This window comes from Diabrotica virgifera, chromosome 2 (assembly GCF_917563875.1).
Source record: "Diabrotica virgifera virgifera chromosome 2, PGI_DIABVI_V3a".
In the NCBI taxonomy this organism is placed as follows: Eukaryota; Metazoa; Arthropoda; class Insecta; order Coleoptera; family Chrysomelidae; genus Diabrotica; species Diabrotica virgifera.
The window spans coordinates 84,715,629-84,741,958 of record NC_065444.1 but is presented as its reverse complement, the minus strand read 5'-3'; the positions used below and the strand labels follow the sequence as shown (position 1 = coordinate 84,741,958).

Sequence of the window (26,330 nt, the reverse complement as noted above, 5' to 3'; positions counted from 1 at the left end):
ACCGTTAAAAAATATTGTTTTTTTTGTTGAAAAATAAACATATTTACTCGCAAATAACTCGAAAATAAGTGAAAAAATGCTATAGAACAAAAGTTGCCTAGAATTAGTCAGTTAATCCATTTCCGGACTTATTTTGAACGTATATTCTTTCATCCCGAGACGAGGTACAAGTCACCCCCATGGCAAAAGCACACATCGGCACAATAGCAATGTGCTTCTTTGACATGTTATCTATGTGTATGCCAAATTTCATGTCAATCTAAGCGGTTTCTTAAAATTTATGGGTTTTGCAATATTTTACCGTCAGCGAACGGACTAATAGTAGAGGATCCGATATAAGGCCGATCTGCATCGATCTATTTAATGGATAACGTGTGCGTGAAGTAACAATGTATTTTAAACGGGATTTACTTTTTCGCACTGTTTTTGACACACTTTCGTATAATCAAATATCCTTAACTTTAGCGTTGTCATGGTGATGACATAATGAGCAATAAATTACAAAAAAAAATTTGACAGTTTTGTGGTTTGAAAGAAATTAGAATGTTTAAATAAGTTCTAAAAATTGTAGAATAGGAATGAATTCCATTGATGGAGAGTTACAGTTATTTTATTTGTTTATCGTAGGTAAAATATTGTATGAAACTGTGCGTGAAGTACTTTTTGCGAACTTACGCGATGTATAGCACTCGCTCCGTTGTCGCTCGTGCTCTAAACATCACGTGCATTCGTAAAAAGCATACTTCACGAACTGTTTCATAAATAACTATTTTCATATATTAAAAAAAATGTTTCGACCCGGGTAGATATTATTCCAGATTTTCAGATTTCAGCACAGTGTTAGATGGTTGGGGCATATATGGAGAGCAGGTAGCGTAACAACTATAAACTCAATTTTACAATGGAAACCCGGAGTTAGAAGGAGACGCGGAGGAACTAGAATAAATGGTTACAGGAAGTAAAGGAAAATTTATATAGGGCAGGAATTAGAGACTAGCAGAAAAAGACAGAGGATAGAAAGAAATGGAGAAGCACAGTCAATAGTATCGAGTAGCAGACTGGGACTAATCTGCTCTAAAAAGATGGATCTAGATAGCTTTTTAGCGGCTCAACCCCACCTGGTGTATTTAGCCATTTAATTTTCTTATTACACATTATTATTGGTCCATCAAAAATTAAAAGGATGGTCCCTGTAATAAAATCTAAAATTTAAAATTTAATCAAGAAAATAATAAATATTAAAATTTCCTATACGTTCAAATTTATTTATTAAAATTTTTGATATAATTTTCATAAATAAATTACTTACTAATAACACTTTTTTAATTAATTCCAAAAAATCCATTTTGCAGCAATAATAAAATATTAGTATTTGTAAAATAAATATCAATTATATCATAAATAACACAGGTTTACAAAAAAAAACTAAATTTCGGACTATTTGAAGAAACCATATTACAAAGGGGTTTTTGGGGTGGCTGATCACGAATCCGGGGTCCGCTCACCCCTTTCACGCCAGGTAAAGGTCATTTCAAGGTTATTTCAAGGTCAAATCAAGATAAATCGACAGTCGCTCTGAGAAAGTATATTAGGGCGTTTTTGGTGTCGCTGATGACGAATCAGGAGTCCGCTGACCTCTATCACGTCTAGTTCAAGGTCAAATCAACATAAATCGACACAATCACTCTGAAAATATAGGGGTTTTGGAGTCACTGATCATGAAAACTGCGGTCCGTTGAGCTCTACCACGTAAGGTAAAGGTCATTTCAAGGCCAAATCAGGACAAGTCCACAAAACTGATTTGACTTTGAAATGACCTTTACCTGTCGCGGTTGAGCTCAACGGACCCCAGTTTTATGATCAGCGACCCCAAAAACCCCCTAATATACTTTTTCAGAGCGATCGTGTCGATTTATCTTGATTTGACCTCGAAATGACCTTGAGCTAGACGTGATAGAGCGTCAGCGGACACAAAATTCGTCATCAGCGACCACAAAAACCCCCTAATATACTTTTTCAGAGCGACTGTCGGTTTATCTTGATTTGACCTTGAGATGACCATTACCTGACGTGATAGAGGTCAGCGGACCCCGGATTCGTGACCAGCGACCCCAAAAACCCCCTAGTCATATGGTTTCGTCAAATATTCCGAAATGTATTTTTTTTGTAAACCTGTTTAATCAAAAGAATATCAATCTTTTAATTTAAATAGACAACTGTAAAACATAGAACTGCATTCACAACTGTATTCACAGTAAAAGTTTCAAAAGATCACACATTACGCTTAAAGTAAGAGGTAAATCAGCAGACGAGTCGTTGTGACTTCCAAAATATGACAACACCGCTGGAAGTGACAACGCACCTTGAACTACCCTATATATGGAAGCCATAACGTATGCTGTACGCTTCGGTATATACGTATATATATACAAAATTTATTTTGGTAAATCCTTTCCCCTCAATAGGTAGACCCATTTTATAAGCCCCCCTTTTACCAAATACACAATTTTTAAAAAATAATTCCTAGTAGAAAAGGTGGAAGTCGGACAGCCTCTTCTGTATACCGGAAGTCACAACTTAACGCGCATCAATATATATATATGTATAATAAAAAAAAATTGTTCATAAGATCAATTTTTTTTCTTACAAGTAATGGAGGAATGTAACGTTGAGTGATACTCATCGTCACTTTATAATATGCATTTCAAAATATTTATTAGGAAAAGCAACTCCCAATAAGTATGCAACCAAATATACTTCAGCGTGTAGTAGGTATTGCCTAGATTTTAATAAGTATTTGGACAAAGTTGGTGACTTTTAGGGGAATTCGTAATCTAGAAGTTGGTCCGTGTGTCGATACGGCTTCCGGCTGACGTGTTTGTCATTGCTTCGGGGAGAGCAGGCCAGCACTTAATTTTCAACTCTTGTACAGAAGACATCTGATCTCCCGATCTCCGGTGGCCATTGCCAGAATTTACCTTTTAGTTGAAAAAGTTATAAGATTAATTTACGTTGGAGGAAGTTTTTATTTTGTTTTGGGTTTTGTGAAGAGTTTGAGGAGAAGAGTTTTTGTTTCCAATACTTTTTTGAAGAGCAATGGCCACTGGAGAAAAAGGAAATTAAGTCACCATTTTTGTTTTTGTTGGATATGGAATAAGCAATCAGTTTGGGGTTTCTTTTGGTGTGGATTGGGATTTTATGTTTTTTTGGAATCAACATTGATTTTTACCGGTACTAGTAAGTACCTCCTCATCGGACCATCCGTATTGTGGTTGAGTATCTCCCCAGGATTGGAAACCGGAGGATACCTACCTGGCTCTCCCATCGTCAACCTCTCAAGGAGTTTGGAGAAGCCTCCGTCCCTACTTTTGTAGAAGCGACAGGTTTTTATTATAAAATATACATTTTCAATTCTTTTAAATAACTGCTTGCAATATTAATATTTTTTCCAATAAATTAGAAATAACCTTAATAATAATATAAACTCAATTTTTCTAAAATCACCATTTGTAATATTCAATCATTTTTTTTTCAACAAGTTTTATCGTTCACTGTTCGTACCACTCATTTAAAATAGTCCGGGAATTATAAACTATATGTTAAGGTGTTGTATACAATATCTACGGTTTTAATTCCTATTTAATAACCTTTATTTCAGTTCAACAGGTATGGTACTCAGGGTTATCACTTAGGTCAGATACGAGATTGTCAACAAATACTATAACCAATATCCATAATACATTTTTGTTTAAGTAAATAACTTGTGATTCCCAATAACTGTCTTGATCTAACTAATTAAGTTCTTTGTTTTAATTTTTATTGCGATCTCATTGTCGACAGGAGCGTACTTTTCTAGTACAACAGGTACTGATTAGCTAGTTTGTATAAAATTGTATATAGGGGTTATAGGTTTTTTTTCATTAAATTTGTTGGTTGTACATACTTATATGTTTTATTATCCTACCATTTTAAATAGTATTAGTTAGGTACAGCAATATAGGTCACGTGGAGAAGAATTTATAAAATCCTTCCCTGGCGCTCAACACTACTTCTGAATATTTTCTGGGTCAATAGTTCCTTTTTTTTTTACATTTCTTTCCTTATTTTACTTTAGTTTCTTAACACTCTAGTACTTCATTAGGTACCGTCTTATTTCGGGCGTGCAAATACGGCCTGATCCTCTCCTGAGTCCACTTGATACAGTCTCTTAAATATCCAGCTAGCCTATTTCTGTAAAACTTAGTCATTTATTAAGCTACCCCATTCAAACAGAAAAATCATACGTTACATTGTGTACATGACTTTACCCAACGGCCGGAAACCATAGTGGGAGACGAGGGTAGTTATAAGGGGTCAAAGTCGCGGTTTTTATTATTTTTTTGTGACACTCATGATCGAGACAGTGCACCAAAATTTGGAAATAAGTAGACCATGACATAACTAAGTAAAATCTCTAGGGACGGAAACCAGAGTGGGGGACGAGGGTATTTATAAGGGGTCAAATTCGCGGTTTTTATTATTTTTTTTGTGACGCATCACAACATTTGTCCCCCACGCAGCGTTCCGCCCCTGGAGATTTTACTTAGTAATGTCATGATCTACTTATTCCCAAATTTTGGTGCACTATCTCCGTCATGAGCGTCACAAAAAAAATAATTTAAACCGCGAATTTTACCCCTTATATCTACCCTCGTCACTCACTCTGGTTTCCGCCTCTGGGGATTTTACTTAGTTATATCATGGTCTACTTATTCCCAAACTTTGGTGCACTATCTCAATCACGAACGTCGCAAAAAATCCCTTATATTTTTTATATTCACTCCTGTCCCACCCCTTTGTCTGCCGCCCAAAGTGCCACCCCTGGATATTTCAGTTAGTTACGTCATGACCTACTTTTTCCCAAATTTTGATATCCGTCATGAGCGTCACAAAAAAATTAATAAAAACCGCGACCTTGATCCCTTATAACTACCCTCGTCCCCCACTCTGGTTTCCGGCTCTAGGGATTTTACTTAGTTATGTCATGGTCTACTTATTCCCAAATTTTGGTGCACTATCTCGATCATGAGCGTCACAAAAAATTTAATAAGGACCGCGACTTTGACCCATTATAACTACCCTCGTCCCCCACTATGGTTTCCGGCCGTTGGGTATCCCCTTATATCTTTTCCATATTACTTATAACGCACAAAATCAGCTCCCAGCTCTTAGACTATATGGTTCATTTTATGTCTTTATTGAGTAATTTTTATTTTAAATGGGTGATCATTTTTTAAACTATAGACATTTTCATTATGTATTTTTTTTGTGGAATTACTATAATATTTATAATTATAGAAACAAAAAAAGCTTTTTTTATTGTCGAATAGATGACGAAATATGAGCGTCAATTATCTATTTTAAATTTTTTTGAGCAATTATTCATTTTTTCTGTATAGTAAGTAGAGTCATTAGAAATTATAGTCATCTATTCTATGTCGTTTATTATCGGTCTGTGTTGTGTTGACCAAATAATATTAAGTCAATGTATTTGAAGTTTTCTTTTTTTTTTAGTCAACAATTTTATATAGTTATTTCTCTCTGTGTGTATTATGTAAATATTGAGTATTACCTTATTGAGAATACCTTATTGAGTATTTTAATAAATGTTACATTGAAATGTACGATGTTGCATTTTATTTCATTATTGTTTACAGCTCAAGACTAGAATATTGGTGTTTTGTCGTAGCAGTGTTGCTAATTTTTCTGTTGTTGTGTTATGTTTCGTTAATTATTCCTTTGAGGATTTAGAGGTAAAATCCCAGGCGCCCAATTTCGTTTGTATATTCAGTAATTCCGTTTTCTTAGAGTCCATGAGTCAAACCATCAGTTGTTAATGTTATCTATTTAACTTTTGTCTATCGTCGTTTCATTAGCTCTATTCGCATATTCGCATATCGTTCTTAATTCATTTAACATCTTTCTTTGCAACAGAAGCCCAACCCAAAGAACCACGCCCACATCTCTTCCGACTGAGCAACGTGGCCTTTGTGTTGTCAATGTAGGCGACTGGACCTTTCCATCTTCGGTCATTCCTTATTCCATCTAAGGATAATATCGTCCTAATCCTTCTGGTTCAGCCTTTATGACCTCTTGTCTTTCCAATCTTTGTTTGTGTAAAAAAGTGTCACTTTTTTTCACAAGACAACAAGTAGATATCCAAAGCAGGCCTCACTATCAAGATAGGGAAATCAATGTGTTAAAGAGAGAATTACCTTTTTAGTAAGAGTGAGATAAATGCCTTCGCTGTGACGTCATAACGTCACAGCGAAGGCATCTACCGTCATAGTTCAGCTATTATCCGCTAGATGCCGCCATTTTTAGTCCATTTCGACATTTTTAATTCAATTCGCCATTTTTAATCCAATTCGCCATTTTTAGTCCAATTTGCCTTGACACAGACACTACGTCGAAAACATCTACCGTCATAGTTCAGCTATTATCCACCATTTTTAGTCCAATTTATTTGCCTAAATTACTATACTAGTGCCTAAACGGCTTAATGTAGAGAGGCATGGAGTAAAGAAAGACATGGACAATAAATGTTGTAGGTATCTAGTGCCTAAATGGCTTAACGTAGAGAGACATAGACAATAAAAGTTGTAGGTATGTAGTACCTACCTAAACGGCTTAACGTAGAGAGGCATGAACAATAAAAGTTGTAAGGAGAGACATGGACAATAAAGGTTGTACTCTTTCTGTGACCTCACAGAAAGGTTATAATCTTCTTCTTCTTAAAGTGCCCTCTCCTCAATGGAGGTTGGCTTAAGTTGGCTACTTCAATTGCAAACTCTTTTCTGTCTTCAGCTGTTCTTATTAGCTGTTCAAAATTTAGCCCTGTCCATTGTCGGATATTTCTGAGCCACGATAGTCTTTTCCTTCCTAGTCCGCTCTTTCACTCGATGTTTCCCTTTACTATGTTGAGCATATTGGCACGTTATTTCTCAGTATGTGGCTTAAAGGTTATAATATAGACATTATTAAGAAATCTGGGCTGAAAGAAAAACTTTCATCTGTGATGAGCGACAATATATTTGAAGAAAGTGAAAAAAAGAGAAGTATATTAAACTGTGTAAAAATATTTAATTTCCTTAGCTAAGTGCTTTCGACATATGTGTCATCATCAAAGCTAATGGTCAAAGCACTACTTCAACCCGAAGTAGCCGGTACTTTTTTATATTCTTTGACCATTACCTCTGATGATGACACATATGTCGAAAGAACTTAGCTAAGAAAATTAAATATTTTTACACACTTTTCATTTCTTCATTCATTCAAGTGTGTACAAAACTTATCAGTCTTTCAACTGACAATATATGTCTTAGGTCGAGTGGAAGGATGGCTAAGCGCCCACTCATATTGAACTTAACCTTACGTCTTTGTTTCATTCCGTTCTCCCTTATAAGTATTTCGCTAATTTCTTTAAACCTTCATCTGGCATCTGGTGGTTGTTGACTTTCAGTCTAGTAGGTAACTACTACTTTATAGGGCACTAATGATTACCTCTTCAAATTTCTGAACTTTTTGGTTGAAGTTTATGGTTAATTCCCATTAAAGAGAGTAAACAATATTAAACTGTCAGAAGCAAATAGCCTCAGGAAAATATCTGGAACTTGTTTTACAATAACATACTTGACATTATGTTCCTGCTTTGGTTTGGACATTGTATTCCTTGGTTATTTTCTTCTTATACAAAACCAAATAAAACAAACAGAAATCTATTATATAAATTAATTTATTTACATTTAAAACAGGTAACAAATAACAAATAAACAATAAACACTCACACGAATATCAGTCAAAAGTTGTCTATAATTATTAGTATATACAAACAAATAAGAACAACAAACAAAACAACAAGAGCAATTGCAGATCATCCTAACCTCTACTATATAATTTCGAACAGTTTCCTAATGCCTATAAACCTTGGATAGACTTATATTTCAGTATCTTTTAGCATATTCTGTATATTTTCATAATTTTCAGTACAAGGTACCTATATATGGCTTTTAATTATTGAATGAGATTCTGGTACTGACTTCTATTGATTTTTATTCTGGTAATATCTTTTACGGAAAGACAGCTTTCGATTAAATTCGATTCGCGGCCACCACCATCGGCTGACCAAGGTTTCTGCTTTTCAGCATCTTCAGAGGCACCTGTGGTGCGGAATGGGACGTTTCGGCGTCGCCGTTTCGGCGTGGCCATTTCGGCGTGACCGTTTGGGCGTAGAGCCGTTTCGGCGTAGGCCGTTTCGGCGTAGGCCGTTTCGGCGTAGGCCGTTTCGGCGTCGGCCATTTCGGCGTCAGAAATTTTATTTTAGTTGACTAAATACCTACATTGAGGTTTATTGGTCAGGCAATTTTTTGGAAAAAAATCTTTTAATATAGTTATTTAAATACATTGGAGTTCATTGGTCACACAATTTTAACATTAATGGTCAAGTAGAAAAATAAACTAAATATATTTCTTTTATAAACATTTTGTTATATTTTATTCTGCAAATACCTATATTGGATTTTTTATTAATGCATATTAATAATAATTGCTGTTCTCTTAATTGTCCCAGAGCTAATTAGATGATAACTGACATTTTTCAACTTTAATTAGACATACATTATATGGTATATAGACGGAGAATTTTAATATTGTTAAAATATCTTTTTTAAGCAAAAATATTTGCAGAATGTATATTTTTAAAAAAAATTAAATTATACAATATTTTCTTGAAAGGAATCTGCTTTTAAAATATTTACCATTAGTTAGTATAATAATAGTTATCCCTATATTTATTGCAGTTTCTTCGAAAATTTAAATACAAAATTCTATAAATCACATAATAATGTTATTAACATTTCCTCGAAAACTAAATTACCTGTTAATTCCAAATGACATTATCATGTATCAATTAGTTGTTGATTTCAAAAATTACATTATAATGTCATTAACGAGAGATGCAAGTTATTTGTTGATTTTAAATATTCGAAAACTAAATTAGTTGTTGATTTCAAAAATTACATTATAATGTCATTAACGAGAGATGCAAGTAATTTGTTGATTTTTAATCTTAAGGGAAATTTTAAGTAGGTACCTACCTATTATTGATTTGATTGGTTGGATTATTGAGGGTACAGCTATATAAACAGAGATCAGTTTAAGAGTTTATGTAGTGTCTTATAATATTTCATAGTAGTATTTATACGATATACAGACGAAGAATTTTTAAGCTATGGAACGAAAAATTTTATCGACCAGAGGAAGAGAGAAATTTACCACTGATGGTTTCATGTATGTTTTTGACGCTGTTAGTAAAAGCGATGAATCCCTAAAATTTTGGAGGTGTGAGAGGAAACAAACGTGCAAAGCAAGAATACATACAAGAGATGGTGAAGTCATCAAGAAAGTAAATGTTCACACTCACGACTCCTCGGCGATGGACGTGGAAGTAGCACAAGTTGTTACAAAAATGAAAAAGCGTGCTACAGAAACAAACGAAGGGACAATAGTGGTAATCAATGAGTGCCTGAGAAATACAAGTCAAGCTTGTCATGGTCGGCTCCCAAACACTGGCGCGATGAGAAAATTCATCAGACGAAAACGTAACGAAGTTCATGCAGCCCCATCAAATCCGACAACTGTTGAAGAGTTAGTAATTCCCGAGTCTTATCGTGTTTACACGTTACAAGATGGTGTAGAAGAAAATTTTTTATTAGCAGATGATGGAGAAGGATTGCAAAGAATTTTGATTTTCGGGAGAGAATCGTGGCTGCAACATCTACAGACCTCAGATGTGTGGTATGGTGACGGTACATTTGCTATAGCACCATCTCTATTTTTACAAGTATACACAGTTATGGCCACAAAATATAATGGAGTCCATCCAATATTTTATGCCATGCTGCCGAATAAAACAAGATCCACATATACCCGTATGTTTGAATTGATCAGACAAATTGTACCAAATTTGCAACCCAGAGCAATCCATTGCGATTTCGAACAGGCGGAATTTAAGGCAATGGAAGATTGTTTTCCAGGCGTCGACATCAATGGATGTTTTTTCCATTTGGCACAAAATATGAAGAAACAAGTGGCTGCTATGGGATATACGAGAGAGTATAATGCTGATCCACAATTCGCTTTAAATTGCAGAATGTTGACAGCATTAGCATTTGTTCCTATCGAACATTTAGATGATGCCTTTGCCGTTCTAGCGGAAGCTCTACCTGCTGAACACCAACCACTTGTAGACTGGTTTGAAGACTACTATATTGGACGTATGAACAGAAGAGGAAATGGCAGAAGACCAAGTTTATTTCCCCAAAGGATGTGGAACCTCTACCAGAGAACTCTGGATGGAGAAGACCGGACAAATAATCACGCTGAGGCCGCCCATAGAAGACTCAAGATGGAATTGGGAGCAGATCATCCAACCATATGGAAATTTATAGATGGCCTGCGTCAGGTGCAGAAAGGTCGAGATGTCTATTTCGAGCAACTTGTGGCAGGTAATCTCCCACCATTGAAATTAAGAAAATACAGAGACGCAGATGATCGCATTTCACGGCTTGTGGGAAATTTTGATGCAAACGGGGATGTTTTAGAATTTTTAAGAGGACTAGCACATAATTATAATATGTAAGTAGGTACTTTATTTTAATTAATATTTCGTGAATAAGTTTTGTAGGTTAAATATAAATGTCTTGTATGTAAGTATAAATGTTTCAGAATTTTTAATTGGACTAGCACATATCTAATTATAACATGTAAATACTTTATTTTAATTAATATTTCGTGAATAAGTTTTGTAGGTTAAATATAAATGTTTTGTATGTAAATATAAATGTTTCAGGATTTTTAATTGGACTAGCACATATCTAATTATAACATGTAAATAATAACTAAAATAAAATATTCATTTTTCCAAAATCTTGTTTATTCATTTATTTATATATAATATCTACAGCTAGAAGCCAATTACAGATATTACATTAACTATGAGCTAAATAACAAGCACACACACATAAGTATAAAATTGACATATACAAATCTACCATTAATATTAAAATTTTGTGATCAATGGACTCCAATGTATCTATTTAAATAACTATATTAAAAGATTTTTTTCAAAATAATGTCTTACTAATAGACTCCAATGTAGGTATTTAGTCAACTAAAATAAAATCTCTGACGCCGAAATGGCCGACGCCGAAACGGCCTACGCCGAAACGGCTCTACGCCCAAACGGCCACGCCGAAATGGCCACGCCGAAACGGCGACGCCGAAATGTCCTAGACCCCCTGTGGTGTATCCCGAAGTGAACTGAATCCAGTTGTCGAACTATGTATATTAATAAAATATATTTTATTAATATCTTTTAGTTATTATACATAGGTACTATTATAATCTCTCATGTTTCCTTTAAACACAGAAAAAGAGAGAAAACGTTATTTTTGTTGATCAAGCCAGACAATTTACCTTGAAGTGTCAAGGTATTGTATTGTGATAAACATTTTTGTATACTTATTCATTTTTGTAGATACTTAATAATATTTTCATAAATCATGCATATGCAGAATTTTCTTAAGCATTTATATCGTTTTGATTCCATATTTGTACAATACCATAACTTTTTATAGAAATCAAATAGAAGTTGTTCCATACAAAAGCTTTCCGCCTTTTCCCAAATTTGACTAAATTTTGTACTCTCTATTTAAAACATAAGTACATGCCTTAAGTTGTATTGTCTGACCATTGTCTATTATTCTATCTGTGATGATGATCATGGTGATCTGGAGTTGGGAACCATTCCTGAATAATAACTGGTTTCCAGATTTCTTTCCAGTCTGGTAACCAAATGTCTTTCCAGTACGGAACCCATATTTGCTTCCACGCCTCTTTCCACTCAAGTTTTTTATCGGCAACCCAAATTTGCTTCTTTTCTGTCCTCCATATTTGTTTCCAAGCCTCTTTCCATTCAAGCTTTTTATCTTCTACCCAAATTTGCTTCTTTTCTGTTCTCCAAATTTGTTTCCACGCTTCTTTCCATTCCAATTTCTTGTCTGGTACCCAAATTTGTTTCTTAGCTGGCTTCCAGATCTGTTTCCAAGCTTCTTTCCATTCGAGTTTTTTCTTCGTTATCCAAATTTGTTTCTGTGCCGGTTTCCAATATTTTTTCCAAATCGGTTTCCAGATCATTTTTTTCTTCCATATATCATGGGCTATGATTTCTGCACCTTCGTGATCTTTTCCAAGATGATGTTTTCCAGGTACATGTTCCTTAACCCAAGCTGGAATCCATAGCTGTTTCCACGCTGGTACTTGAATTTCTTTCCATGCAGGTACTTGTATGTCCACCCATATTGGTTTCCATATTTTCTTCCAATCGGGGACTTTAATTTCTTTCCAAGCTGGAACGTGAATTGTCTTCCATACCGGTTTCCACACCCTCTTCCAATCTGGTACTTGGATTTCCTTCCAAGCAGGTACTTTTATGGGTTTCCATACAGGCTTCCAAATTTTTTTCCAATCGGGTACTTGAATCTCTTTCCATGCCGGTTTTTTCGTCGGAACCCATATCGGCTTCCAAATTTTTTTCCATTTCGGTTTCCAAACCTGCTTCTGACCTTTTTTCCAAACCTTTTTCCATCCCTTCTTCCACGTTACCTTCTTTTTCCAGTAACCAGGATCGTGATGATGATGATCGTCGTGGTGAACTTCGTGGTGTTCTTCGTGATGGACATCATGAACATGAACGTCATGATGATGTTCTTGAACGTCCTGATGTACGTCTTGAACGGTTTGATATTGAGTATTTTGATAATTGTCATAACCTCCTTGTCCTTGATAATCTCCCGGATGAAACGATTGGTCTACTTGAGGTGCACCATAGTTGTATCCTGGACCACTTACATCAGCGGGGCTATAGTCGTAGCCAACTTTCTTCTGTGCTGTCCTAAAAGAAACAATTTACTATTAGTTTATTGTTTTATAACACGAATAGTAAGAATTTACATATAATATAGATATATATCTAATGTATTTAGCAGGTATAAGACAATCCAACAATAGTAACACCCTGGTTAATACGAATGGTAAAATAATATCTGATATCAAGCAAACTAAACAAATGGAGAAAATACGTTCAAGAATTATTTAAGAACGACGCGACAGGACAAAGACACAACAAGATAGCATGAACGATTGCGAGGAACATGATATAGGTCCAAATATAACTATTTCCTATAATTTCCAAAACACCACAACAAGACATTTTAAACATACAAGGGGTGCCACTAGAAAAAGTTAAAAAATACAGATATCTTGGTACAATTATCAATGAAAATAACGAGTATACAGAAGGAAAAAAAAATGAGAATTGGACAAGCTAGAGTAACATTTAACAAGATGAGAAAAGTATTATGCAGTAGAGATTTTAGTTTGCAACTCAAAATAGAATATTACGATCTTATGTGTTTTCGGTGCTGCTGTATGGGGTGGAGGTCTGGACCTTAAAGAAAGAAATAAGGAATCGACTTGAAGCATTCGAGATGTGGACCTACCGAAGAATATTAAAAATAAGTTGGGTAGACCGAATAACAAATGTTGAGATCCTCTTCTCTTCTTCTTCAGGTGCCATCTCCGCTACGGAGGTTGGCAATTATCATAGCTATTTTAATTTTTGAGGCAGTAGCTCTAAATAGTTGTTTTGAGCTGCATCCAAACCATTCTCTCAGGTTTTTCAGCCATGAAATTCGTCTTCTTCCGATGCTTCTTCTGCCATCTACCTTTCCTTGCATTATGAGTCGCAGAGTGCCATACTTCTCGCCCCGCATCACATGTCCGAGATACTGTAGTTTTCTTTCATTAATTGTAAGTTCAACTTCCTTCTCTTTACCTATTCTTCTCAGTACTTCGTTGTTCGTAACTCTATCTTCCCAGGAAACCCTCATAATTCTTCTATATGTCCACATTTCAAAGGCGTTAAGTCGTCTCATTGTTTCTACATTTAACGTCCATGATTCCACTCCATAGTATAGTACACTGTATACGTAACATTTTGTTAGGCGTACTTTAAGAGCTAATGTTAAATCTTTGCTACATAGGACCTTTTTCATTTTCATAAAATTAGAACGTGCTTTTTCGATTCTGACTTTGATTGCTGCAGTGTAGTCATTATTTTCTGTTATAAGTGTTCCCAGGTAAGTGTACTTTTTAGACAAGGCGAAAACGGCGGGTTCGTTAAGAAAAATATTCCCATGAGATTTTTTTGCATAATTACATTCGTGAGACATCCGAGAATAAGGTTCAAGAAGTCGCCCACGTGAAAAGTGGGCCAAATTTTGTTTAACAATTTTTTTTAATCAAATTGCAAAAATCAGTATTTTTGGCCCGGACAATTTTTTTGTAGGTTTTTGGACCATTCTGGATAAAAAAGGTTTCTTATAATTTTTCACTAAAGTTGATCGTTTTCGAGCTATAAGCAATTTAAAATTGAAAAAAAAAACGAAAAATGGCGATTTTCAAGGCTTAATAACTCGGTTAAAAGTTATTATTATGAAAGTCAGAAAGTGACTAAATCAAAGTTTAATGCCCCCCCCCCCCTACAAGATCCCGAAGAAATTTTTGTCATTATTTTATTACTAAGTGCACTATTTTATTATGCACGTGGTAGCCGGCCGTAAATGCTTAGTGCGAGCGAGATGCCACTCCGGCAGTCCAATTGTGCATCTTACTTGCACTCACATTTACGGCCGCCTACCACGTGCATGGCGCTCAATATTATTACTTAAAAATAACAGCTTAGTAATAAAATAATTTTTTTTTATTTATTTAACATCCCAATTTATTTACAATCTGTAAAACAAGTTACAATGAGTAAATGTGTGACCACTAGTGTAGGTGACTTGGAGAAAATGATTCATTAATCATTTTCTTTACAAATATTTTACATAGATATAAAATTGTTTGTCTCTGGGAATTACGACACATATAACTAAAATCGCGATGGTAAATCACTAGGTGTATTTCGTCTAAGTCTTCGTCTGACTGCTTGTCTCATCAGGTTTCTGGCTAGTACATTTGGATGTTGTGTCAGTCTGTCTTCGTATTTCTGTGCGAAATTAGTAATTTCTTCTTTTACTGTTGCAATTTCTAGATCGCGTCTAATAAAATAATGACAAAAATTTCTTCGGGATCTTGTAGGGGGGGCATTAAACTTTGATTTAGTCACTTTCTGACTTTCACAATAATAACTTTTAACCGAGTTATTAAACCTTGAAAATCGCCATTTTTCGTTTTTTTCAATTTTAAATTGCTTATAACTCGAAAACGATTAACTTTAGAGAAAAATTATAAGAGAACTTTTTTATCCAGAATGGTCCAAAAAACCTACAAAAAAATTGTCCGGGCCAAAATATTGATTTTTGCAATTTGATTAAAAAAAATTGTTCAAAAATATTTGGCCCACTTTTCACGTGGGCGACTTCTTGAACCTTATTCTGGGATGTCTCACGAATTTAATTATGCAAAAAAATCTCATGGGAATATTTTTCCTAACGAACCCGCCGTTTTCTTCTTGTCTATTTTTACTCTTTCGATCTGTTGGCCCTCTACTATTAAGATTTCGTTAGTATTATGATTGTTTTTACTAATTTTCATAAATTTCGTCTTTTTGATATTAAGAGAGAGTCCGTACTCCCTACTACACCTTACTATTTTACTCATGAGTCTTTGCAGGTCTTGTAAACTATCGGCTATTATTACTGTATCATCTGCATATCTGATGTTTTTAACTAAGACTCCATTTACTTTTATGCCGACTGTTTCCTCTTCCAGAGTTTCTAGCATTACCTCTTCAGAATAAGCGTTAAATAATAGAGGTGATAGTATGCAGCCTTGCCTGACTCCTCTCTTTATTTCCATTTCTTCAGATGTTTCTTTTGAAACGAAACGATGTTTCTTTATGAAAAAGGAAATGGAAATCATGAATACGATTAAGATAAGAAAGTTACAATATCTCGGCCACGTTATGAGAGCGGATAAATATGTGTTGCTACAAACCATAATGCAGGGAAAAATACAGGGAAAACGAAGTATTAGAAGAAGACGCATCTCCTAGCTCAACAATCTGAGAAAGTGGTATAATTGCAGTTCCATCGACTTGTTCCGAGCTGCAATCTCAAAAGTGAGAATATCTGTGATGAGTACAAACCTCCTTAGAGGAGACGGTACCTAAAGCATTGACAAGAAAGCTCCCTGCATCCCAGGAAATATACACAGCAATGAATCGATATTCGAGAGGACGACCCCAGATGAGATGGGGAGACGACACTAAAAAGATAGGAGGAACGCACTGGAAACAGAAAGCACTAAACAGAAGCGAATGGAGGAAACTGGGGGAAGCCTATGTTCAAAATTGGACGAATTAAAGGGCAAAAGAAGAAGAATCGATATTACCTCATTGAGAAAGATTTTAGGCGAAATAAATATGAAGAAGATGGTTTTAGTCATATTTGCTATTAAAGCGAACAGCAGAAACAATTGAGAAAGTTTCGATCTATAGTGTTCCTCTGCCTGAAAAATTATTATTAGTACAATAAAAAGAAGAACATAAAGTTAACCATTCTGATATTTTTCTATTTTTATTAAAATTGATTTGGAACAAAATCGGACACTTGAAAACAAAGTAAAAGCGTATAGCGTATAGCATATAGCGACTGAATCCTAATCGGAGGTTGGATATCATCATCGCTAACTTCACTCTATCTGCCGCTGATCTGAAGAGTTATATAGAACCGCATTTAAACCAGTCCCTTAAATTATTTAACTAGGACAATCTCCTTCTCCTTTAATTTCTCCTCTTCTTATTCATTCTATAGTTCTTTTGGATCTTCTAGTTGTTTTTCAATGTTCTTTGTTCAATTGTCAACTGTTGTTATTGTTAAACTCTTGGTTTAGCGTTATCTTTTATGCTTGTATCGTCAAACCGAAGTACCTACGTTGTTTTTAGTTTTTGTCGCTGGATTCATTTTAGACTTAGTTTAATGTATGTGACAACGGGATGGTGATCAGATTCCAACATTTGCTTCTGAAAACGTAGGTACCATTTTGATGATATTCCGAAAGTGTTCACTTACAAGCATATAATCAATTTAATTTGTTGACGTTTCTGGCGTCCCTGGATTTACCACGAGGCCGACTAGTAGAAACAAAAGGGGGCCGCAGTGTTTTGTAAAAAAAACTTTTTTAGGAGGACGCATTTAGTCTGAGAGACAACGTTGATTCCTATGAAAAAAAGAGGAGAACAGTTATCTAAAAATGAAACCTTACTATATTCTTGAAATAAAAAACGCCCGAAAAGAAAAGCTCTCCCTGGCGAAGGCAAAGAAGATGAACCCAATGAACCCACTGAACCCCACTTTAATGGCAAAGAAGACTTAAAGAATTAATACATTCAATGTTGTAATTGACAGGCTTTATTCAGAATTGAATGAATGGTCCGAAGTTTATTTCAGTCTTAATGAAGAATTTGGATTTTTAAACAACTTATCGTCAATTTCCAATGAAGAAATCAGGGGAAAAGTTTCTATTTCGGCTAAAAAGTATCGAATCGACATAGATGATGACTTTGGAGAAGAGTGAGTACAGTTCAAAGGCTTTGTTGAAGGTATATTTGATGAAGAAAGAGAACCTCATGATAACAAGATTACCAAGCCTCCGAGGAATACACTTTTGGAGTATCTGAAACTCATTCATGAAAAACAGTTAACAACATTATTTCCGAATATGGACACGGTTTTGCTCATTGTACTATATGCATGATGACATATAACGCATCTGAAAAAAGATCATTCAGCATGTTGAAAAGAATCAAAAACTACTTGCGGAAACTCGATTCTAGATTGTCTAGTTTGGCTAGTTTTGTTTCAAATGCTGAGCTTTAGACTTAACGATTTGATTAAAGATTTTGCAGCAGCCAAAAAGCAGTGTTTAGAGTTTAGATATGAGATTTATTATGATTATGAAGTGGTGTGAGTGTTAATCACTAATCCAACTTTATCCAAATTAAGAACATGACATTGACCTTTTTCGGTATGAGAGAATAATGTGAAAATTGAACGATCCAGAAGTTTATTTGTTGTAATCTTAATATTTTTGTTTTTCAGTACCGTAGCCTATTACTAGTGCAGTTCACATTATTTTGTTTGTTCCCTTACTTACAATGTCTTTTCAACTCGGCTTTTTTATTCTTTTGTTGTCATCTGTACTTTTCCCTCAGCATGAAACAAATGATATTTAAGTTTGACAATTAACTGCAATACTAATTTAAAATATAATAATATCTTCTATCTTATTCTTAAGGTTCCTTCTCCATTACGGAAGGTTGGCTATAACTACAGCAACTTGCTCTCCATTTTGAGCGGTTCTTAGTATCGAATGTGTACCCATGCCTGTCCAGTCTCTTACGTTCTTCAGCCAGGAGCATTTTTTTCTTCCTGGACCTCTTCTTCCTTCCACTTTCCCTTCCATTATAAGTCGTAAAAAGTTATATCTTTCTCATTTGTAAATATGTCCTAGATAACTCGTTTTTCTCTTTTTTACAATATTTAGGAGTTCTCTCTTACTTAGTCCCCATTCTTCTCAGCACCCCGACCTCGTTGTTGGTCACATGCTTTGTCCAAGAGATCTTCAGCACCCTTCGAAAAACCCACATCTCAAAGGCTTCTATAAATATATAAATCTTTCTATACATTTTTTTTATTAGAAATTTCTATAAATATAGAAATTGTTGTAAGAGCTGCTTTTGGGATTTAGTTAGCCAAATTTGCAAACCAAGATTATTTAATTAGTGAATACATTTCAACCTATTTATGTACCGTCTTCAAATAGAACATTAGTGGCATTCTTATTCATTTATGTTATGCCTTGTATGTTGTACCAGTTTTAAAAAGTAAAATTAAAATAAACATTATAATATATTAATATGAAATGTGCTTTATGATTTAATTACATAATCGTGAAGTTCTCGGGAGCTTCTCGGGGTAATTTGGCCTAGGGCCGCAAGTATCCTAAATCCGGCACTGCTTGCTGCTATCATCAAATGGAGAAGACTATGATTACATAAATGAAATATGTATCATAAATAAGGTTGTCACTTACGGCTCCCAAACATGGGCTTTCACAAAGGAGAACATCGACAGAATATCCAAATCACAAAGAGCAATGGAATGACAAATGCTGGATATCGGTCTTAAGGACAAGAAAAGAAACTCATGGCCTAGAGAAAGAACAAAGGTGAACGATGTATGAAGACTGGTTGCAAAACTTAAATGGAACTTCGCGGGCCACAATCTGCGGCAAAAATGAAAGATGGAATAAGCGAATTCTACACTGGCGACCATGGGAACAGAAAAGAAAAAGATGAAGACCACAGATAAGTTGGACGGGCGACCTTAAGAGAACGGCAGGAAAGGACTGGAGGCAGATTGCCCAGAATAGAGACCAATGGAAATTAACAGGGGATGCCTATGCCCAGGAATGGGCCTTTAAGGCTGTTTAGATAAGTAGATAGACTAACAGGAATGAAAAAAACACTTCAAACTAGGCAACTAAGAGATGAAAGTGGTGCACTTATGACAGATATAAACCAGCAAATGCAGAGATGGACACAATATATAGCACAGCTTTTTGAAGACAAAGAGAGAACAGAAGCACCAAAAGAATTTAAAGATGACACTGAACCTGACATTATACGAGAAGAAGTCGAATATGCAATGAAACAAGCTAAAAGTGGTAAATCTTTCAGCCCTGATGAAGTTCCTATCGAATTACTCAAAATTGTGGATACTGAATCTATTGACCTTCTTTTGGATTTATATATTGTTATATTTCTATTTGATATGAAAATTAAATTTTGATAATTATAAACAAAGTTCAATTTAATATAAAATAATTTCAATTTTCTCAACCACGGGCATATAAATTTAAAACAACCTGTATACAACAAATTGTTATATGTAATTTTAAGAAGTGATTAGAATAAGCGTACGAAACTCGGAACAATGTGCTTAGATAAACAAAGTGAATGACGCGTACCATTATCGTTCTTCTCGGAAGGTCGATCATTAGCCTATGCTAAATAAAACTCAGTGAAATAGATGATAGTTCATTATCGTTTTTCGCGGAAGGTTTCGATCATTAGCCTATGCTAAATAAGACTCATTTGAAAGAGAGAATAGGTCATTAAAATTTGTAAATAGTTAGAAAGTATTTTAGAATGGGAATTAAATATTTTCTTTTGAAATCCATTAAGCATATTTAGAAAGATTAAAAATTGGTTTTGAGGAATATTACGAATGAGAGTTGGTGGTGGAAAATTGATTTGTGAATCTGGAAGGGATATTTAGAAAGTAGGGGAATGGATGACAAAGTGAGAGCAGAATGTTTTGAGCTGTCGAGAAGTGAAGTCGAGTAGTAGACGGTGGTGTACGGAGAGTGAGAAAGCCGGTGTAGTTCCGTGAGTGTGGAGTATCTATCGTGGAACGAGAAGTAGGCCAGGTCGAGAGTAAAAGAACCTCCTTGAGCCAAGAGTGTCCCGGTAGCTGATAGCAGTTTCGAGAAAGGTAGAACACAGCATCACGACAGACGCAGGAACGAGAGCTATTCGAGCTAGTTTTTCAAAGGAGAACATTACTGGAAGCCAGGACGAGATTTGATCGCAGCCAAGGATAGCAGGAAACGGGTCTTGTGTGAGGACATTTTCAGTTCACCAGGAAAAGGTCAGTCTCATTTGTTTGGACATGAATGTTTCGTATTAAATTCCACATAAAAAATTGAATAACACAATCAATAATATCAGAAAAGCTTCATCAAACTTAAATAGAGTTGTTCCTAATAACTCCTAATAGTTAAATGGTAATAAAAACTTTCAATTGAAAACCAAAAGGAAATAAGATTCCCATTTGTAAATGTTATGTTTAAGAATAATAAGAAATAGCAAATATTAAGCATTGATTGCCTTTTAAATAAAATAAAAAATATTTTAATTATAATTGTAACCCATATGTGTATTTTTTTTACTCTTTTCTTTTCTATCCCGATTAGGAACCATTAAGAAATATTTAGAAGCCACGGAAGTAAGTAATTAATTTATAATTCGCCCTGAGATTGAAAACATATTGATATTTGATCTGGTTAATTAATTAGATTAGTATTAATACATTGATTAAATTAAGTGACATATAAGAATATTATCTCATATCAATAATCAAGATCACATCAACTGTCGTCCAACGTGGAAAGCATTGTAAAGTATTTCTAGTGGCAAATTTGAAGGATAGAAAGAGTAAAGCCGGTATTTGAAAATTTATATGCCTGTGGTAAAAAGTGAGATACTTACATTTGATAACATAAAATTTTAGATCTCTTTAGGTACAAATTTTACATAACTGATTTAATAATTTATTTTTACGATATTTACATTTGATATATTTATTGACAATTTATAATATTTGGGTGAGAAAAAGTCGTCTTGGTAACATACTAGTAAAATTTCATATTTGGCGGGGACAGTACTTCTTGAAAACAAATGTCTGTGACAAGAAGCCAAAGCAAAGACAACAAAAAACAAAAAGAACATTCAGACCAAGAAGATATTTTAGACACGACAATCATGGCATCAGAACAGCAAGAATTATCAGGAATAGATAAACTATTACAACTGATGCAACTCCAGTCACAAAAACTGGATGACAATCAAAGAGAAACAAAACTAGCAATGGATGAAGCAAAAAGGACAATGGATAAAAATCAGGAAGAAACATCAAAAAAAATGGATGACAATCAACAGGAAACAAAACAAGCCATAGAAGAAAACAACAGAAATATAGAGAGTATTAAGAAGGAAATGGTTAAAAAAATAGAAGAGATTGCAGAAAAGAGCGAGAAACAGGAGTTAGAGATTAAAGAAATCAAAATCAAAATAAAGGAGATAACGAATTGCCAGAAAAAAGAAATGGAAAGTTTGGAAAACAAGTTGCAAAACGCTATTCAAGCAGACATAGAAGAAGTGGAAAGAAAGATTGCGAAAATCAATACTCAACAAAATGTCGGAGAAAGAAGAGAAATGGTTATACATAGCACAGATGACGTGAAGATAAGGTTTGGCGGGGACGTAAGAAGATTACACCCAGTGCCGTTCATAAATAGCCTGAAAAAGAAAATACAGCACATCGGAAATTTCGAAACAGCAAAAGAAACTATCAGAAACCATCTCAAATATGAAGCAAGCCTATGGTTCGATAGTAAAGAAGAAGAATTCGGCAATTGGCAACAATTTGAACAAAAATTTTTGAATTATTTCTGGGGAAAAGTCCAACAATTGGAAATTAACAAGGAATTGCAAAATGGGAAATACAATGATAGGATGGGTGTATCAGAAAGGACATATGCTTTGCAAATTTACAATAATGCAAAACATTTACAATATAATTACTCATCGGAACAATTAGTCGAACTGATTGCAAGACATTTCGAGGAAACGCTGGAAGACCATATCACATTGCAAAATTACAAAGACATAGATAGTTTATGCCAATTCCTACAAATAAGAGAATCACGTCTAAGAGAAAGAAAATCAAGAAGGTCGCGAGAAGATTACAGGCCCCGAGAAACACAAGATTACAGAGATAGAAATCAAAATAGGAGGGACTATACAAGACGAGATTTTAATCCCAGAAGGGAAAACGAAAATAGAGACAACGGAAGAGGAAATTATGAACAAAGAAATAGGCAATGGAATGAAGACAGAAATCGAGAATACCAGAATAGAAACACCACACGCTCAAATCAAGAAAACAGAAATAATGGTAGACAAAATGAACAGGGATATCGAGAAAACCGAAACAGATCCGACAGACCAAGAGAAAATAGAAGAGAAGTAAATAATACCCAGACAGATGAATATGACGGAGAGAGACATTATGACGAAAATATAAACAACGATGAGCAACCGGCGTCTTTTCACGACGGCGCTCACTAAAAACCAAAAATCAAACAGGAATCTTTTGTCACCCCAAGGAGTTTATTAAATTGGCAGGAAACAACGAAAAGAAAAATGGAGTTAATTTAAAATTTGTGGATGGATTTATCAACGAGAAACCAATTAAAATTATGATAGACACTGGATCTGAAATAACATTGGTCAACAGAAAACTAATAGAAGAAGTTAACTTAACAAATTTAATTTATAAAATACCTAGGGTAAATTTAGTGGGCGCAAACAAACGGACATTGGCAACTATAAATGAAGGCATACGAGTAATGGTACGACTGGGCAAGAATATGTATGCACTACAATGTGTAATAATGCCAAACATGTCACATGACATGATAGTAGGAGTGGACGAATTGGCAGAAAAACATGTAGTGATAGATTTTAAAAATAATACGATGAAACTAACAGAAGAAAAAGAAAAAGAACAGGACAAGGAACATGAGAAACAAAATACGGACGAATCAGGTAAAGAACAAACAGTGGAAATGAATTTGGCAGCGAAGCAAGGACAAAGAAAAAAAAGGAGAAAAGGTCAGAAAAAGATAAAAGAAAATGAAACCTGTGGCTCCTCAAAAGAAGAGTTGAGCCCAGAAGAAGAAAATTTGAGAGTATCAGAAACAAAGGAAACCTGGGATTCCTCAAAAGAAGAGACGAGCTCAGGAGAAGAAGAAATAAAGCAAAAAAATGAAAGCGAAAAAGATATGATCGAAACAGTGGCATTTGAAGAGGAGGCATATGAAAACGAGGATGCAGAATACACGATAAAAGTATGTGAAAAATCTGAGGAAAAAGACAGAAGATTAATATGGGAAAAAGGGAAAGACAACATAATAGCCGACACTCTAACACAGGATGAGGACACTGAAAATAAGGAAACAATTACTCTACAGGTGGGACTAATTAGAGTAATACAAGAAGAAGGGGTATAAGACGTAAATTAAAGTAAGGAAATATACAGGGAGTTGGTTTTGCCTCGAGAAAATTTATTTAAAAATGCAGATAAATTTTATCGAATACAAGGCGGGGATTTGTTATATTTCTATTTGATATGAAAATTAAATTTTGATAATTATAAACAAAGTTCAATTTAATATAAAATAATTTCAATTTTCTCAACCACGGGCATATAAATTTAAAACAACCTGTATACAACAAATTGTTATATGTAATTTTAAGAAGTGATTAGAATAAGCGTACGAAACTCGGAACAATGTGCTTAGATAAACAAAGTGAATGACGCGTACCATTATCGTTCTTCTCGGAAGGTCGATCATTAGCCTATGCTAAATAAAACTCAGTGAAATAGATGATAGTTCATTATCGTTTTTCGCGGAAGGTTTCGATCATTAGCCTATGCTAAATAAGACTCATTTGAAAGAGAGAATAGGTCATTAAAATTTGTAAATAGTTAGAAAGTATTTTAGAATGGGAATTAAATATTTTCTTTTGAAATCCATTAAGCATATTTAGAAAGATTAAAAATTGGTTTTGAGGAATATTACGAATGAGAGTTGGTGGTGGAAAATTGATTTGTGAATCTGGAAGGGATATTTAGAAAGTAGGGGAATGGATGACAAAGTGAGAGCAGAATGTTTTGAGCTGTCGAGAAGTGAAGTCGAGTAGTAGACGGTGGTGTACGGAGAGTGAGAAAGCCGGTGTAGTTCCGTGAGTGTGGAGTATCTATCGTGGAACGAGAAGTAGGCCAGGTCGAGAGTAAAAGAACCTCCTTGAGCCAAGAGTGTCCCGGTAGCTGATAGCAGTTTCGAGAAAGGTAGAACACAGCATCACGACAGACGCAGGAACGAGAGCTATTCGAGCTAGTTTTTCAAAGGAGAACATTACTGGAAGCCAGGACGAGGTTTGATCGCAGCCAAGGATAGCAGGAAACGGGTCTTGTGTGAGGACATTTTCAGTTCACCAGGAAAAGGTCAGTCTCATTTGTTTGGACATGAATGTATGGGTTTTTCGTATTAAATTCCACATAAAAAATTGAATAACACAATCAATAATATCAGAAAAGCTTCATCAAACTTAAATAGAGTTGTTCCTAATAACTCCTAATAGTTAAATGTTAATAAAAACTTTCAATTGAAAACCAAAAGGAAATAAGATTCCCATTTGTAAATGTTATGTTTAAGAATAATAAGAAATAGCAAATATTAAGCATTGATTGCCTTTTAAATAAAATAAAAAATATTTTAATTATAATTGTAACCCATATGTGTATTTTTTTTACTCTTTTCTTTTCTATCCCGATTAGGAACCATTAAGAAATATTTAGAAGCCACGGAAGTAAGTAATTAATTTATAATTCGCCCTGAGATTGAAAACATATTGATATTTGATCTGGTTAATTAATTAGATTAGTATTAATACATTGATTAAATTAAGTGACATATAAGAATATTATCTCATATCAATAATCAAGATCACATCAATATATATATATATATATATATATATATATATATATATATATATATATATATATATATATATATATATATATATATATATATATATATATATATATATATATATATAGTCTTTTAAGTCCCTTTTACTTTTCAGTGTCGGGACTAATGTCTATTCACGTGTGCACAAACTTTGACCATTGTTTTCTATCCTGTGCCAGTCTGCTTGCTTCTGCTACGGTTTTCCCTTTCTTTTGGATAATCTTCGCAATGGTTGTATCCCAGTTTTCTGATGGTCTTCCTCTGTTTCTTTTTTTCTGAATTCTTGCTTCCCATACTTTCCTTACTGGTATGTTTCTTCTCATTCTTTTCATGTGGTCCCACCAACTCAGCTGTTTTTCTTCGATGTATTCTAGGAGTGGTTTAGTTTTGAGCTCCGCTCGTATATCTATATTTCTTAGTCTGTCTCTTTTTGATACTCCTTTTACTCGTCTTAGGTATTTCATTTCCAGTGCCTGGATCTTACTCTTCATACTTCTTGTTAATACCCAAGACTCGCACCCGTATGTAAGTACTGGTCTGTATATCGTGTTGAAGACAGTTATTTTGGTTTTTCTGGATATTTCTTTTTTGTTTAAAAATTTGTTGTTAATTGCGTGGAATATTTTAGACGTTTTGTTAATCCTTTCTTCTATATCTTTGTGTTGTTTTCCGTTGTTTTCCACTGTTACTCCCAGGTATTGAAAGTAGTTTACCTGTTCTATTGTTTCTCCATTGATTTGTATGTTTAGTACGGGTTGTTCTTGTGCTACTACCATAATCTT

The 26,330-nt window shown here is 34.5% G+C and overlaps 1 protein-coding gene across 1 annotated transcript in view; it reads right to left on the bottom strand.

Annotated features, from left to right (window-relative positions):
• Positions 1-11,297: 11,297 nt before the first annotated feature.
• The window catches only part of LOC114340003 (uncharacterized), a 118,247-nt gene continuing 103,214 nt past the window's right edge, over positions 11,298-26,330 (bottom strand). The window contains exon 3 of the mRNA XM_028290709.2: positions 11,298-12,991. Within this exon, the coding sequence (XP_028146510.1) occupies positions 11,803-12,991 (1,189 nt within the window). The 3' untranslated portion in view covers positions 11,298-11,802. The remainder of the gene's footprint in view (positions 12,992-26,330) is intronic.